This window comes from Pteropus medius, unplaced genomic scaffold, assembly GCF_902729225.1.
Source record: "Pteropus medius unplaced genomic scaffold, Ma_sr-lr_union100, whole genome shotgun sequence".
Classification (NCBI taxonomy): domain Eukaryota; kingdom Metazoa; phylum Chordata; class Mammalia; order Chiroptera; family Pteropodidae; genus Pteropus; species Pteropus medius.
Window position 1 is genome coordinate 3289198 of NW_024343578.1, and position 14775 is coordinate 3303972.

At 34.0% G+C, this 14775-nt stretch overlaps 1 protein-coding gene across 19 annotated transcripts in view; it reads left to right on the forward strand.

The window, feature by feature from the left end:
- The window catches only part of SFMBT1 (Scm like with four mbt domains 1), a 96695-nt gene that overhangs the window by 50940 nt on the left and 30980 nt on the right, over positions 1-14775 (forward strand). For all 19 annotated transcript variants that reach the window (XM_039867467.1, XM_039867477.1, XM_039867464.1 and 16 more), the window contains 2 exons: positions 2723-2817; positions 12025-12265. In XM_039867467.1, the coding sequence (XP_039723401.1) occupies positions 2723-2817; positions 12025-12265 (336 nt within the window). The remainder of the gene's footprint in view (positions 1-2722; positions 2818-12024; positions 12266-14775) is intronic.

Here is a 14775-nt window from a genome sequence, read left to right on the forward strand (position 1 = left end):
AAGGACCATTTGCGGTTCTTTTAGATCAATTCTCTTTTCCTATATTTTTTGCTTATTTTTTCTGTCAGGTCATTAATCTCGTTTCTTCTCAGGTTTTTTTTTTTTTTTTTAAGCAACTTTTAATATATGATGGCTTTTAATCCCTTAATTCATTATTTTTGTTGTTGTTTATTTTTTATTGTTAAATTAACATGTTATTTCTGGGACTAGGATCCTTGCTAAGGACCATGATTCTCTAGCCCCGTTATGTTTTAGTAATGGAAATTGACTTTCTCCTGGCCCATACTTCTAGAATGTTCCCAGTGTAGACTTTGTTGTATTTCTAATGAAAATTTCAAATACATAAAAACAAATGGGAAACAATAGAAAAACACATACCTACTGTGAAGAATTAATAAATATTAACACTGCCAAATATTTGTTTCTACTTTTTTGTTTTGGTAAAATATCCTTTATACAAATCTTACCATTTTAATTTTTTTAAATGTACTATTTTGTGGTATTAAGTACATTCATATCTTGCAACCATCACCACAGTCCATTTCCAGAACATTTTTTATCTTCCCAAACGTAAGCTCTTTACCCATTAAACACTAACACCTCATTCCCCTCTCCCCACAGTTCTTGGAAACCACCATTCTTTTTTCTGTCTCTATGAATTAGACTACTCTAGCTACCTCATATAAGTGGAATCATACAGTATTGTCCTTTTGTGGGTGGCTTAGTTCACTTAGCATAATGCCCTCAAGGTTCATCCATGTTGTATTATGTGCCAGAATTTCCTTTCTTTTTAAAGGCTGAATAATATTCCATTTTGTTATTTCATTTATCAGTGAATACTTGGGTTGCTTCCACCTATTGGCTATTCTGAATATTGCTGCTATGAACCTTTGTGTACAAATATCTGTTTGAGTCTCTGTTTTCAGTTCTTTTGGGTAATACCCAGAAGTGGAATTGGTGGGTCATGTGGTAATGGTATTTTTAATTGTTTGAGGAACCACCATATAGTTTTCCACAGTAGCTGTACCATTTTACATTCCTAGACAAAAGTACACAAAGATTTTAATTTCTCACATTTTTGCCAACATTTATTTTCTGCTTTTTTGATCATAGCCATCCTGTGAGTGTGAGGTGGTATCTCATTGTAGTTTTGATTTACATTGCCTACATGATGTTGAACATGTTTTCATGCCTTGTTTCCATTTTTAAAATACAATATAATACAGTTTAAGCCTCTTTTGTACTTCCCTTCTAATCTTGTTTTCTTGTTTCCCCAAAGGTAGCACTGTTGAAATTGATGTATATTCTTCCCATCTATGTTTTTATACTCTTATTAATAGGCATGTATAAACATGCTGCAGAATTTTGGTTTGAAGCCTAAATTGTATTTTCTTGTGCTTTTCATTCTGCTCCTGCCATTTTTACTTGATGTGGTTTTTTTGTTTTTATTTTTGAGATTTGTCTAAGTCAACATTAATTCATTCATTTCAACTGCTTTGGTAGGATTGCCATAATTTCTCTCTTCTCCTGATTGCTTTTGTCACTATTACAAGCAGTGCTGTGGTTAGCATCCTTGTATTTGCTTCTTTGTGTTTGTGTGAAGCACAGCTCTCCTACTGTGTACTCATTCAGCAACTGTTTAATGTGAATTTGCTAGTGCCAGGCGTTGTTGTGATTATTAGATTATGGAGTGTCTGAGTCTTTGCTCACTCAACAAAAATTTATTGAGTCTCTGCTGTGACAGAAATGTAAGAGTGACAAAAACAAAGTTCCTGCCTTCATAGAGTTTATTATCTAATGGGGAAGATTAAAAAAATCTTATGGTGTACTGTCAAGTAGGAATGAATGCCTTGAAGGCAATGAAAGCAGAACCCATCTACTGATAGAAGGCCTTTCTGGAAAGATGACATTTGAGTAGAGTCTTGAATGCAGTGAAGCTGTGAATGACACTAGAGAACGAGTCTTTGAGCTGAGGAATTCGCAAATGCAGAGGCTTTGAGGAAAGAGCATGATTAGATAAAAATGGGAAGAAACTCAGTGTCAGTTGAATGCAGTGAGCAAACAAGGGGCAAGGTAGGTAGTCAATGGTTCAGATCATGTAATACCTTGCAGTCTCCCAGAGATTTTAGATTTTATTATAAATGTGATTAAAAGGTGAACAATGTTATGGTTAGGCTTGGACTAGAGACATATCAATAGAAATGGTGGGAATGTGATTAGATTTGGGATATGTTTTTAAAGGTGGTACCTAGAGAATTTTCTGGTGGTTTGGACATATGATGTGAAAGAAAGGGAGGAAAGCAAGGATATTTTAGAGTTAGCCAACATATCAACTAGTGGTATCTTTTACTCAGTTAGAGAGTACTAAGGAAGAAACAGATTGAAAATTCAAGTTTGAAATGCCTGTTAAGTATCTCAAATATTTGGCATTAGATACTAAATACAATCCAAAGTGATTGTAGTAGCCGCACTTTCACGAGCTTTATATAATTCATTTGAGTGAATCCTAAATAGATCCCAACGGGAGATAGAATGTTGTATTTCTGTGCTGTTGAGATTTATTGACAATTGATGCTGCGTTAAGGGAACTTACCATAAAACCAATTAACTTGTTGTGAAGTAAAATCTAAGTTAGGTTTATTATTAAGTTTAAGTTTTGGAACCTTGAGTTTTCTTTAATTGGGGTTCACCAGTTTTTGTTTTGTTTTGTTTTTAATTCCAGATGCTGGATCTGGTGTGGAAGAAGTGGAATTAAGCTGGGAAGATTATCTAGAAGAGACAGGGTCCACAGCAGTTCCCTATGGATCTTTTAAACATGTAAGCAGTAACTGTATTTGCTTTATTATTTATATTTGTTTCATTTGACTCATTGTACTGTCATTACAGAGTTTAGAGAATTCAGAGTTATTTTAAGTGGAGGAAATTGTAAGAATTTGAGTGCTTTTTCCTTTTCCCTCCACCTGCTACCCTCATTAAGTAAACTTGACATACTCTTAAAATTATTTTTGGTTTTGTGTATTTTCTGCCACTAATGTAAGAATTGTCTTTTTGACTGATTATGAATATTCTTTTATTTTTGTCTAAAAACCTAATAAAGAAAATGATTTATTTTCTTATACTTTATAGCATTTTATGATTGATGGTTTGCTCATTGAAAGTCATTTCAGTAACATTATTTGTTTTCTAGCACATTGAGCATAAATATAAGTAATATAATACACTTGCTCTTTTAGTGGCCTGTGCAGCATAGTTCTATGCCTTAACAGCCCAGTTTTATGCTTTATCAATGGACAGCATATTTTCCCTATGTAATGCCTTTAGAATGTAAGAAAATACTCCAAATTTTAAAACTAATTTATATTTAGACTTAGTTTTTTAACTTGTTCATCCTTTACTCTTTTTTAAAAAACTCAAAATTATTCATTCTAAAACTATTTATTTCATGTTTGTCTTAGTTTGCTCAGGAGACCATAACAAAATAATATAGACTGGGTGGCTTAAACAACAGAAATTATTTTCTCACAGTTCCAGAGACTAGAAGTCTGAGATCAGGGTGTCAGCATGGTCAGTTTCTGGTGAGGGCTCTTTTCCTGGTTTGCAGATGGCTGTCTTCTTGCTGTGTCCTCTTCTTATAGGGACACGAATCCAGTTGGATCAGGGCTCCACTCTAATGGCCTCAACTAACCTTTACTACCTTTACAAAGGTTCTATCTCCAGATATAGTCACATTGAGAGTTAGGATTTGAACATATGAATTTTGAGGGAACACAGTTCAAACTATAGGACACTTCAATAAGGCATAGTTCCTTTGTTCTAGGATTTACAAAGACACTAATGCTCACTCCGTATTATTTATGAATTTGTGAAGTTGGACTGTATTCTTTTAGGTGTTTTTAAAAGCTAAGGAGTGCTGCTGTTTTCATTTAGTCCTCATGTAAAAACTCAGTCATAGTAGGTGTCCTATTTGATTATTTCTTTGTTCCTTTTGTCTTAAAGAGTTGAAGTGGTGAGAATTACCTATTTTAGGTAAGGATTTTATTTTGTGTCACATTGGTTAATCTTTTGTAATTGTTTTCAGTATTGTTTTAACATGGAAAGTCTATTAGTGATACCTTTGAATTCTTGTTTTTAATGTTATTATTAAACTGATACGTATTTACACAAGCTTATTCATTTATACTAAAATGCAAATGCAGGACAAATTCCCTGGTCAAAATTCTGGTCTAAAAAATGTTAAAGAAACAGATTCCACCTTCTCTTTGAATAATAAAGCAACAAGGAAAATGAAAAATAAATGCATATTCTCTCACTGTCAAATGTAGGAAATATTTGTAAACCCGAATCAGTATATGATGGTGAAAGGCTGCCAAATATACTGAAAATCAAGCATGGGTATAGGAAAATGCTGAGAAGGGATGCCTGTGCTAGCAGATTGCAGGCAAAGCTGACATAACTCAGATCTCCAGAACAGTAGAGATGGATGTGCATGCCACTGGCTAGAGTTTTATAGGACACAGTTTAGAATAAAGGAGAGAGGGAAGACAAGGCTGAAGTAGGAATTAGAAATAAACTACATTTGCAAGGGGTACAGGTCTAAGATAGCGAAAAGGCCTTCCTCATGGTACATGTCTGGTGGACAGAACAGCACCCACTATGGGAAAGGCACTAGTCTTTACCTGTGTCTTCTAGAACAAAAACTTCAAGCTTCTAGGGGAAGGATTGCAAGCCTTATTAACCCCCAGGGTATGGGTGAAGATCCTTTGCAGCCTAGAGCTAAAATAGAAGAAATAAAAGCCCCCTGTCCCCAGGAGCGGGTAGAAATACATGCTGGAATATTAGAGGTCTCCTACAGTTGTGGGAGAGGTAGGTTGTCTGAGAGGTTCTTGCTCTCAAGACCCAGGGACCCAAACCTGACTAAGACTTAGGGCGAATCTCAGACAATGCCCCTTCTTGCCTGTCCCCAACCACCAGTTAGAAAGTATTGGATAGTAAAGGTTTATTTGTGGGGGAAAGGCAAGAGTATGGAAAGAGATAGTCTGTGAGATGTAGTCACAAAGAGAAGACCTAAATTTGAGAGTAGAGCAGCAAACATTGAGGGGAGAAAACCCTCTGGCAAATTAGCCTAAAATACTTGAAAATACTGGTGGAAGTGGAAGCCTGTGGTGTACTGTGAATTACCATAGCAATGACAAAACCCAAACCCACCTCCACTCCTAATTAGATTGACTTAACCTTCTCCCTCAGACTTAAGGTATAAGAAGAAATATGCCCATTTCCAGGCCTGAATGATATTTGTCTCAGTCTCAACTGTTCTACATAGGGTATCTGGCTTTCGGACAAAAATTATGGGCCATATAGAGAAGCAAGAAAAAAACAGCAAGCTGTCAAGAGACAAAACAGTCAACAGAACCAGACTTATATGACCCAGATGTTAGAACTCTCAAGAGAATTTTAAATAACCATTATCAATATGTTTAAGGTGCTAGCAGAATAGATGGACAACATGCATGAACACAAAAGGAATTTCAGAGAGATGTAAACTGTTAGAAAGAATCAAATGGGAATCATAGTAAATGAAAAACATGGTAACAGAAATTATGACTGCCTTTGACATGCCCATCAGTAGACTTGACAACATATGAGGAAAGAATCAGTAGACTTATAGATAGGTCAACAGAAATTGCTCAGAGTGAAATGCAGAGAGAAAAAAGAGTGAGGAAAAAACCAAACCAGACATCAAACAGCTGTGGACAATGTAAAAAAGCATAGTGTATGTGTAACTAGAATCTCAAAAAGAGAAAGGAAAGTGAGAAAAATATTTGAAGAGATAATGGCAGAGAATTTTTCAGAGGAAAGATACCGCACCACAGATTGAAGTTCAGGGAATGCGAAACAGGATAAACAACAAAAACAACAAAAATGCATCCAGGCACATTGTATTTAAACTACTGAAAACTAGAAAGAAAGAGAAAAATCTTGAAGGCAGCCAGAGAAAAAAGGCGCATTACATATAGAGGAACAAGTATGAGAATTACAGCAAAATTCTTTTCAGAAACTATCTATCTGAACCAGAAGACAATGGAGTAAGATCTTTAAAGTGCTGAAAGAAAGAAACCTGTAGACCAGTATTCTGTGCCCAGCAAAAACTTACCCCAAAAGTGAAGGGGAAATAAAGACTTTTCAGGAAAACAAAATTGAGAGAATTCATTACCTGCAAAAAAATGTTAAAGGATGTTTTTAAAGCAGAAAGAATTTGTTATAAGGCAGAAACTTAGATCTATACAAAGAAATAAAGAACAATGTAAATGACAAATGTAAGTAAATAAAAAGTTCATGTTTTTCTTATTTTTAATAAACAAATGGTAGCAATACATTGTGTGTTTATTTATTATGCAGTATATAACTGCAATAGCACAAAAGATGTGGAGGGAAGATTTGGGAGCATATGGTTGTAAGATCTTTATGCAACACATCAAGTGGTATTATATTATTTGTAAAGTAGACCACAGTTAATTAAAGATACATAAACACCAGCAACCACTAAATTAAAAAATATAATCATTGTGTTAAAATGTGTATAAAACTTACTGTTTTAACTATTTTAAGTGTACAGTTCAGTGGCATTAAATACTTCGTCAGTGTCGTACAACTACCACTACTCCATCTCCAGAGCTTTTTCATCATAAACAGAAACCCTTTGAACATTAAACAATAATTCCTCATTTTCTCCTTTCCCTAGGCCCCGGTAACCACTATTATACTTTGTCTTTATGAAGTAATCTGTTTTACATAAGCAGAACAATACAATATTTTCCCTTTTATATCTGGTTTATTTCACTTAACACAATGCTCTTAGCGTATCATTTCACAGTTGACCCTTGAACAATGCAGGGATTAGAGGCACTGACCCTCTGCACAGGCGAAAGTCTACATATAACTTTTGTCTTCCTAAAAACTTAACTAATAATAACCTGCTGTTGACCAGCAGCCTTACTGATAACAGTTTATTAACATATTTTTTATGTTATTTGTATTGTATACCATATTCTTACAATAAAGCTAAAGAAAATGTTAAGAAAATTGTAAGAGAAAATACATTTACAGTATTTATTGAAAAAAAAAATCTTCATATAAGTGGCCCCACACAGTTCAAACATGTGTTATTCAAGGGTCAGTTATACTTTTTAAAACTCTTTTTTAGTGATTGCAATATATATTTACAACTAATCCAAGTCCTCTTTCAAGTAACACTGTACCACTTCGTGGATAATGCCAGTACCTTATAAAAGAGTATTCCCTCCCATCCCTTACAACATTGCTATCATTTGTTTTACTTTTGCATAAACTATATAATTACCAAATATTTTGTTGCTATTATTAATTTGAACAAACTTGTCTAGTAGTTGAATTAAGAAAAATTAAAGATTTTATCTTCATTTATTCCTTTTCTTACACTCTTCCTTTCTTTACTTCTGAGTTTCTGACCTATATCATTTCCTTCATTCAGAAATGAAGAATTTATTTTAACATTTCTTTCAAGGCAGGTATACTGGTCACAAAAATCCATCAATTTTTATTTGTCTGAGAAAGTTTGATTTCGCTGGATGTAGCATTCGAGTTTGGTAGCTTTTTTCTTTCAGTAATATTTTATTCCACTCTCTTCATGCTTGCGTGGTTACTGAAGAGAAGTCTGATTTAATTTTTATCTTTGCTTGCTTCTCTATATGTAGAGTGTTATTTTTTTCTCTGTCTTTCAAGATTTTTTTCTGTCTTTATTTTCCTGCAGTTTGACTATGATATTCCTGGATGTAGATTTTTTTGGTTTTTATCTTTTTTGTTCTCTGGGCTTCTTGGATCTGTGGTTTGGTATCTATCATTGGTTTTGGGAAATCTGAGTCATTATAGCTTCAAATATTTCTTCCTTTCCTTTTTCTCTTCTTCTAGTATTTACGTTACACATGTTACACCTTTTGTAATTGCCTCACAGTTCTTTGATACTGTTTTACCTTTTTTATTCCTTTTCAGTTTTGTAGGTTCCTATAGACATTTTTTCTAGCTCACTGAATCTTTCTTTGGCTGAGCCCAGTCTCTTGATGAGCCCATCAAAGGTATTCTTAATTTCTGTTACAGTATTGCTGGTTTTTAGCATTTCCTTTGGATTCTTTCTTAGAGTTTCTATTTTTCTGCTTATATTATCCATCTGTTCTTGCGTGTTGTCCTCTTTTTCCATTTGAGGTATTTCTTTCTTCTTAATATAGTCATTTATAGCTATAAATTTTCCTCTCAGCACTACTTTCACTGCTTCTTATAAATTTTGATATGCTGTATTTTTGTTATTTGTCTCAAGGTATTTTCTAATTGCCCTTGTGATTTCTTCCTTGACCAACATCAGTTCCGCTTTATCTGTGGTTTCACTTTCCACAGTTTTAGTTACCTGCCATCAGCTGTAGTCTGAAAACATTAAATTGAAAATTCTAGAAACAAACAATGTTTTAAATTGCATGTTGTTCTGAATAACATGATGAAATCTCGTGCTGTCCTGCAGCATCCTACTCCATTCCACCAGAGACATGAATCATCTCTTTGTCCAACTGTATACACTTCCTGCCTGTTATTCACTTAGTGGCTGTCTTGGTTATCGGATTGACTATTGTGGTATTACAGTGCTTGTGTTCAAGTAACCCTTATTTTAATAATGCCGCACTCACATAACTTTTATATAGTATATTGATATAACTTTTTTATTATTATCGTTAATCTCATATTGTATCTAATTTAATAATTAAACTTTATTATAGGTTTTGTATGTATATGAAAAAACATAGTATATACAGGTTTGGTACTACCAGCGGTTTCAGGCGTCCAGTGGGAGTTTTGGAATGTATCTTGGTTAAGCGTATGCTTAATCTCCACACATTTGTGGATGTCCTAGTTTTCCTTCAGTTACTGTGTTCCAGGTTTATTCTGGTATAATGAGAAAAGATACTTTGTATGATTTCAGTCTTTTTAAAATTTGAGACTTGTTTTTTGGCCTAACATTATGTTCTGTCCTAGAGAATGATCCATGTGCACTTGAGAAGAATATGTATTCTGCTGTCAGGTGGAGTGTTCTGTTAATGCCTGATAGGTCTATTTGGTTTTTAGACTTGTTCAAGTCCTCTGTTTCCTTTTTTGTCTGGTTATTCTATCCATTATTGATTGTAGTGTACCAATTTATTTAGAGATCAGCATAATCTTGATATCAAAGCTAATATGACTATTTTAGGAAAGAAAAATTATAGAATGTAGTGTCACTCATAAAGACTGATGCATATATCTCTGTATACAAAATAATAGCAAACTGAATGTAGCTATATTTAGAAAGGCTAATACATTAATAACAAGTTGATTTTTTCAGGAATAGAAGGTGGTTTAACATTTAAAAATAAATCAGCATAATTCACCATAGTAGCAGAATAAAAGAGAAAAATCATATTATCATCTCAATATGTAAAGAAAAATTATTTATAAAATTGCACACCCACCATGGTAAAACTCTTAGCAAACTATGGATGGGACTTTACTTAACTTGATAAAGTATATCTGTAAAAAAGCTGTAGGAAATTTTATTAATTGTAGTATGCATGCTTTCTTTTTAATATTGAGCAGGACAAAGATGCTGGCTAACATGACTTCTGTTTGATATTTTTTAGAGGTTCTAGCCAATGCAGTTGGGTAAGAAAAACAAAACGTATAAAGATTAAGAAGAAAGGAAAAAATGTCATTGTTTGCAGATGAATAAAATAGTTTGCAGATATGTTAATAATTTCAGCAAGATTATTAGATGCAAGGTAGCATAAAAAATTTATTACATTCCTATATACCAGTAACAAACAAAAATGGAAACTGAAAGATGTGATTTACAATAATATGAAAAACATCAAATGGCTAGGGATGAATGTGGCAAAAATTTGCAAAGAAACTTTAGACCATTAAGGCGGTGTAGTGCTAATCTAAGGACAAACAAATCAGAAAGAGATTCACTTTTGTAGGAACACTTGATTTATAACAAAAGTGGCAATTTACAGTGGTGAGGTAAGGTGGTGGGTCAATTGTATGTGCATTTTCAAGTAGATAAAACCTGACCCCTACTCAGTACCATACACAGAGATCAATTCAAGGTGGATATTAGTTCTAAATATGAAAGGCTTCTAGGAAATAATATAGTACAATATCTTTATGACCTCTAGGAATATGAAAATTTTGCTTAAAAATGTAGAAAGACCACTAACTTTTAAAAGGAGAAACATTGGTAAATAAGACATATTAAAATTATGAACTTCCATTCCTCAAATACCACCATCAAAAAAGTGAGAAAATATTTGTAGCACAAATAACTTGACAAAGACCTAATACTCAAAATATAGACTCAATAAAAAATTAGCAAGAAATTTAGGCATTTCTCAAAAGAAGAAATCTAAATAGCTAATAAATATGAAGATTCTAGACTTCATTAATCAGAAAATGCAAATTAACATCATAATGAGACATACACCTTCCAAATGGTTAAAATGAAAATGAAGAAAATGCAAAATGATGGTTAGAATGTTGGAGCAAAAGAATTTTTACTGCTGGGAGAGTAAATTGGTGCATCCACTTTGGAAAACAGTTTGACTGTCTGTTATAGAAATCCATGTATGTATGCACCAAGAGACATAAAAAACTATTCCTATAATCATAGCAGTATTATTTATAGTTTTCCAAAACGGAACTATCCAAATTTCCTACTGTTGTTAGCATTAGAAAAGATAAATTGTGGCATGTTTGTATAACATAATACTATACAGCAGTGAAAAGAAACTATTGTTACATGCAACAGCATTTATGAATCTCATAAGCAATGTTGGGCAAGAGAAACTCCACACAGAAAAACATTAATACTGCATAATTCTAACAGAGAGTGAAGACGCAGGCAGTATTAAACCGTGGTGCTATAATTCAGGATTGTGATGACCTTTTAGGAATACAACAGGATAGTGATTAGAAGGGAGGGAAGTTTTTACCCAGAATTCAGGACTTTCTCTCTGGCTCTCTCCTTTCCAGGTTCCCCCTCACTTTCCAGTGGTTGTAATTGCCACATTGCATTGAGTGGTCAGGTCTCTATAGTCTCTCCCTATGTATGACAGTCCCTCATTCTTTACCTTTCATGGCCTTGACAGTTTTGAACAGCATGTTACTTATGAGTTATTTTGTAGAATATTCAAGTTTGGGTTTGGTGTTTGTCATAATTAGCTCGATTTGATGCAGATTTGGTGAAAGTGTAATAAAATGATTTTGTGCTTTTCTTGTATGATATTGAGGGTATACGATATTGATATTTTCAGACTGGTGGTGTTAACTTTGATCAGTTAGTGTGGTTTCTGCCAGATTTCTTCATTGTAATGTTACTATTTTTCCCTTTGCGATTCATAAGAATCTTGCAGGGAGAACCTTTGAGATTATGCAAATATCATAGCCATCATAGTCATTTTAGTATTGACCCATGATTCTTGCCTGCAATGTCTGTTTCTGTGGTGTTTGTCTAAAGATGATTTTCTTTTTCCATCATTTTTCTCTATTTAATAATTGGTCTTCTCGAAGGAAGATCTGTACTTTCTCTGTTATTTTTAACAGCATGGATTCATGGCTGTCTACTTAAATCTGTAAGTTATAATCCATTACTCTCATTATTTTATTGCTCAAATCGTCTCACATGTGACCATTAGGACATAGTTCTAGTTGACTCTCATGTCCTTTCCAAATATCTGCATCATTTTTGGAGCATTTCCTTACTTTTTGGTATCACGAGATATGCCAGGCTCTTACTGTGTTTTCCCTAACCCAGAATTGGGATCAGTTTTTTTTTCATGGAGCCCTTCTTATTTATTTAGAAGTCAAGATTTGAACACTAAATTTGCTGCTATTAATTATTATTCAAAAAGAATGTCGGCCAAAGAAATACTTATTTGAGTATTATCTGGTGGTTAATAACATTTCTCTGTTCAGGTGGACACACGTTTGCAAAATGGATTTGCTCCTGGGATGAAACTGGAGGTGGTTGTAAAAACAGATCCTGAAACCTATTGGGTTGCCACCATCATTACCACCTGTGAGCAGTTGCTCCTCCTCCGCTACGATGGCTATGGGGAAGACCGGAGAGCAGACTTCTGGTGCGACATCAGGAAGGCTGACCTCTACCCCATTGGGTGGTGTGAACAGAATAAGAAGACCCTTGAAGCCCCAGAAGGTAATACAGTACTTCCTTTCAAGACATAGTATGCTATTGCTGTGGGGAAATCTGGGTTATCCACAATGTTGAGGTTTTCAGTCACCCCCACACATAGGTTTTTCTCCCACACACATAGGTTTTTCTCCCACACACATATGTTTTTCTAACTTTTTTGAGTTAGCATTTTGAAGGAAAACATTCATAAGGAATACTGCACATTTCCCTATTTAAAAAAATTATTTCCTGTGCTCCATAAAGCCTTAAATTTTTATGATACAGGGAGCATCAGTTACTTAGCATCCTATAAGACCATGAGGCTCTCTGAGTTTAAGCTTGTAAGTCTGATTATCTTTAAGTACATTGGACCAGATTAATTCTTTCTTTTTTATTTTATTGTCCTCTCTCCTCTCACCCACAAGTGATCTGGGACCTATAAATTTTTTTAATTAAATTTTTGAAAAACTTTTATAGTAGTTTCAGTTGTACAGAATAGTGGTGCTTTAAAAAAATAAATCAAATTTACCTATGGAGAAAAAAGGGAATAGGTTGAATGAAACAAGAATAGAAGCTAGATTTTCCGAATGTACCATATTTTGTAGATTTAAATTTTGAACAGTGTAAATATTTTATATAATTATAAAACAAAATGAAAAATTTAAAAGCATTTCTTAGAAAAGCATAATCAAAGAAATATAACTATGAATATAGCTTGTGAAATAACTACTCAGAGAAGAACCATTTCAGTGACTTTTTAATATAGTAATATAAATGTACATCCCCAATAGTGATAAACCATAATGACAGAAAAAAAAATTGCGAAAAAAAAAGTAAGGTGTTTTTAGTAATCATTGTTGATGGTAGTGTTGATGTTATTTTGGAATAATTATTGTGTATTGTGGGATAAATTAAAGCAAGAGTCCCCAGCCACTGGGCCGTGGACTGGTACTGGTCTGTGGCCTGTTAGGAACTAGCTCGCACAGTGGGAGGTCAGTGGTGGGCAAGCAAGCGAAGCTTCCTCTGTATTTGCAACCACTCCCCAGCACTAGTATCACCATCTCAGCTCCACCTCAGATCATCAAGCATTAAAATCTCATAGGAGCCCTGGTCCCTGGTGCCAAAAAGGTTGGGGACTGCTGGGATAAAGCAAATTAATAATTAAATGTGTAATTGAAAACTAAGATTTTCAGTATGAGAGAAAGGAAACAGCTCAGATGGATAAAGTTAAAACGCCATCTTCATGAACTTGTATTGGAAGTATCAGTATGAACTCCTGATGTGATTTATCTTAAAAAGAAGATATTTCTTAGTTCTAGATACTGAAAAGGGCTAGAAACACAAACTCGGTAGCAATGAGCACCCTCATCACACTAATTATGGTCTCTAAATACCTTTTCACCAAAACACATTAGGGCTCCTTAGAGACATAGCTGATTCCTAGACTATGGCAGAAATGTACAAGATGATCCTGAAATATCATTTTATACCAAAAATAAAGATATCAGTGACTATTTCCTAGGATCATGCCAAAAGGACTGAGGAGCCAACCTGAAGAGACTCCCTCTGGTTAAAGATAGGACAATTTGAGCATCAACAGGATAAGACCTGTAATGGCCTGTAACATATATGTGATTTAGTCTATAATTCCATAGTGAAATTTTTGAACAACATTCTCATTGGTTGCTTTTGAAGGATGCTAGGGAATCAGCTGATAATTTTGAAGGTTAGTAGGTAAAGGGGAAGAATAAAGAGAGTTAAGAATATATCTTGTCTTTTTATGAACTATACCTTAGGGTAATCAAATTGTTGAAGAAGAGAAATTTTTTTCTTTATGTAAGTTTTTTGGTTAGTAAACAAAGAAGAAATGATAGAAAACTACCATTTTTAGCCCTTAATGAATGGATGTATCTATGCAATGACCATTAAAAGCTGCTAACATCACAAAAAGAAAGACGACCAGACTGAATATACCTCTTGGTAGAAAGATGCAACTCCACTTACAGAGTATTCTTGCTTCCCTTCCCCGAAAAGTGTCAAATCTGAATTTGATCAATTCTCTGGCTCTAAATACTGACTTATTGAAAATATAGAGGTTAGTGAAAACAACTGGTTACGTTTGAAAGACAACCAGTAAAACTAGGCTCAGAAAAACTATATATAGGCTGAGTCTTTCAACAAATATACTGCAAGAAAAAGAGAAAGAGTGGGAGATGAGGGGCAATAAAGGAACAAACAAATTAAAAGAGATTTAAGTGATATATCAACCATTTGCAATATTTGTATCTCATTTGGATCCTGATTGGACTGAACAAATTGAAAAATTGAAAAAACCATTTGTGAGACCTCTGGAGAAATTTGAACATGGACCATGAAGTGCCATTTGTTGAAGCTCAAGTACATGAAGATTCATTATACTATTTTCTTTACTTTTACTTATGTATGTGAAAGTTCTCATAATAAAAAAGAAAGTAGGTACCTTTTGGGTAAATTATAGTAACAAAGGGCCTGTTCTCTTTGTTTTCCATATGACT